This window comes from Naegleria gruberi, assembly GCF_000004985.1.
Source record: "Naegleria gruberi genomic scaffold NAEGRscaffold_407, whole genome shotgun sequence".
NCBI classification, from domain to species: domain Eukaryota; phylum Heterolobosea; class Eutetramitea; order Acrasida; family Naegleriidae; genus Naegleria; species Naegleria gruberi.
Genome location: NW_003163037.1, coordinates 6,007 through 7,508, shown reverse-complemented (window position 1 = coordinate 7,508; position 1,502 = coordinate 6,007). Strand labels below are relative to the sequence as shown.

General features: G+C 29.1%; 1 protein-coding gene across 1 annotated transcript; it reads right to left on the bottom strand.

Annotated features, from left to right (window-relative positions):
* Positions 1 to 31: 31 nt before the first annotated feature.
* NAEGRDRAFT_76763 (uncharacterized protein) lies at positions 32 to 1,312 on the bottom strand (the record flags this gene model as incomplete). Its single annotated transcript, XM_002668280.1, has 1 exon — positions 32 to 1,312. The coding sequence occupies one exon, from the start codon at positions 1,310 to 1,312 to the stop codon at positions 32 to 34; it is 1,281 nt and encodes a 426-aa protein (XP_002668326.1).
* Positions 1,313 to 1,502: the final 190 nt, after the last annotated feature.

The window sequence follows — 1,502 nt, the reverse complement described above, 5'->3', positions numbered from 1 at the left end:
CAATTTGCTTCCCTTAATTGTGATAAATCCTTCATTTTCCCAAATCTGAATTCTTAAATGTACAATTACTAAATAAAGTGGTTGATAAACTTGGTTCAATTAATTTGAAATCAATTTCTTCAAATATTGTTCCAGTGAAATCACATGCAATATATTTACAATTAATCAATCCATTATTCTTTTTAAAATGTGTTTTGATTTTACACTTTTCAAAAGTAATATTCTCAAATTTAGATCCATCAATAATTGAGTTTGTAAATATTACGTTATCGAATTTAAATTGTTTGAAACAAATGTTTGATAAATTACATCTTGAAAAATCAACCTTTTGAATCAACTCACAAACATCAATTTTAGCTCCTGACAAGTTACTTTTTGAAATATTAGTATTATTCAAAATAGAATTACTGAGATTACATTCAATCATATCACATTCTATAAAATTAGCATTAGTTAAATTACAATTGCTAAAATCACATCCTTTCAGTATTAGCATCTTGAAATTTGAACTTTCTAAATTCATTCCACTAAAATCACAAGCACTCAAATCATTAAAATTATAATATTTAAAATTCAATGACCTCTTTTGAATTTTGTGTAAATTGACAAAGTTTTTCAAATTGAGTCTTGTTGACTCTTCATTTTCCAATTCATTAATAATATTTTTCAATTCAAACTTTTTACAGGTATTTAAAAGGGATCGTTTCACATCATTACTCAATTCAATTGCAATAGCTCCGTATTGTAACCACTCGATAATATGTTTAAAAACAATTGGATCACAATCAATAAAATAAACTGGATCAGAGTTGAATGTCGAACATTGTGTTTGATAGCATGGATGTTGACCAGTGAACATTTTCTTGAATAAATTATCTGGCTCTCTTTCATTATGAATAAAATCACCCAACGAAACTGTCATGATTTTTCCTCTAACATTTAAATGAATAGGTTTGTTACTTGCTTCTAATTTCTCTCTAGAAACAACTGAATTTTCGAATTCATTAACTCTAATTTTGAATGATTGCTCCTTCAATTCAAATTCCTGAGTTAATTCATCCCTCCGTTGTTCAAAGTCCTGTTTTGTTTGCTTGACAAGTTTTTCATAATCGCTTTGCAATAATTTCACCACTTCATGTTGTGTATTTTCCAATATCTTTGTCCTCTTGGCATATTCCTTTTCTAGCTTGTCATTGAATTTTCTTTTCAATGTCTCTTTCAATTCATCAACTTGTTTATAAGCATCATGAAGAGGACAATGTTTTTCCTGATGCTCCTTCAATTGACCTCTCTCAACACCACCCTTACACATTGAGCATTGCACTTTCAATTGATTCAACTTGTCGGTTACAAACCTTGGAACAGTCGAACAATTTTCATTTAAATTATCAGCTCTACACAATGGACATCTGTTATCAACAAGTTTCTTTGCACAATCGGAGCAGAACATATTCTCACATGATGAATGCATAATCGGCTCCATCAATGGTAAATGACAAATG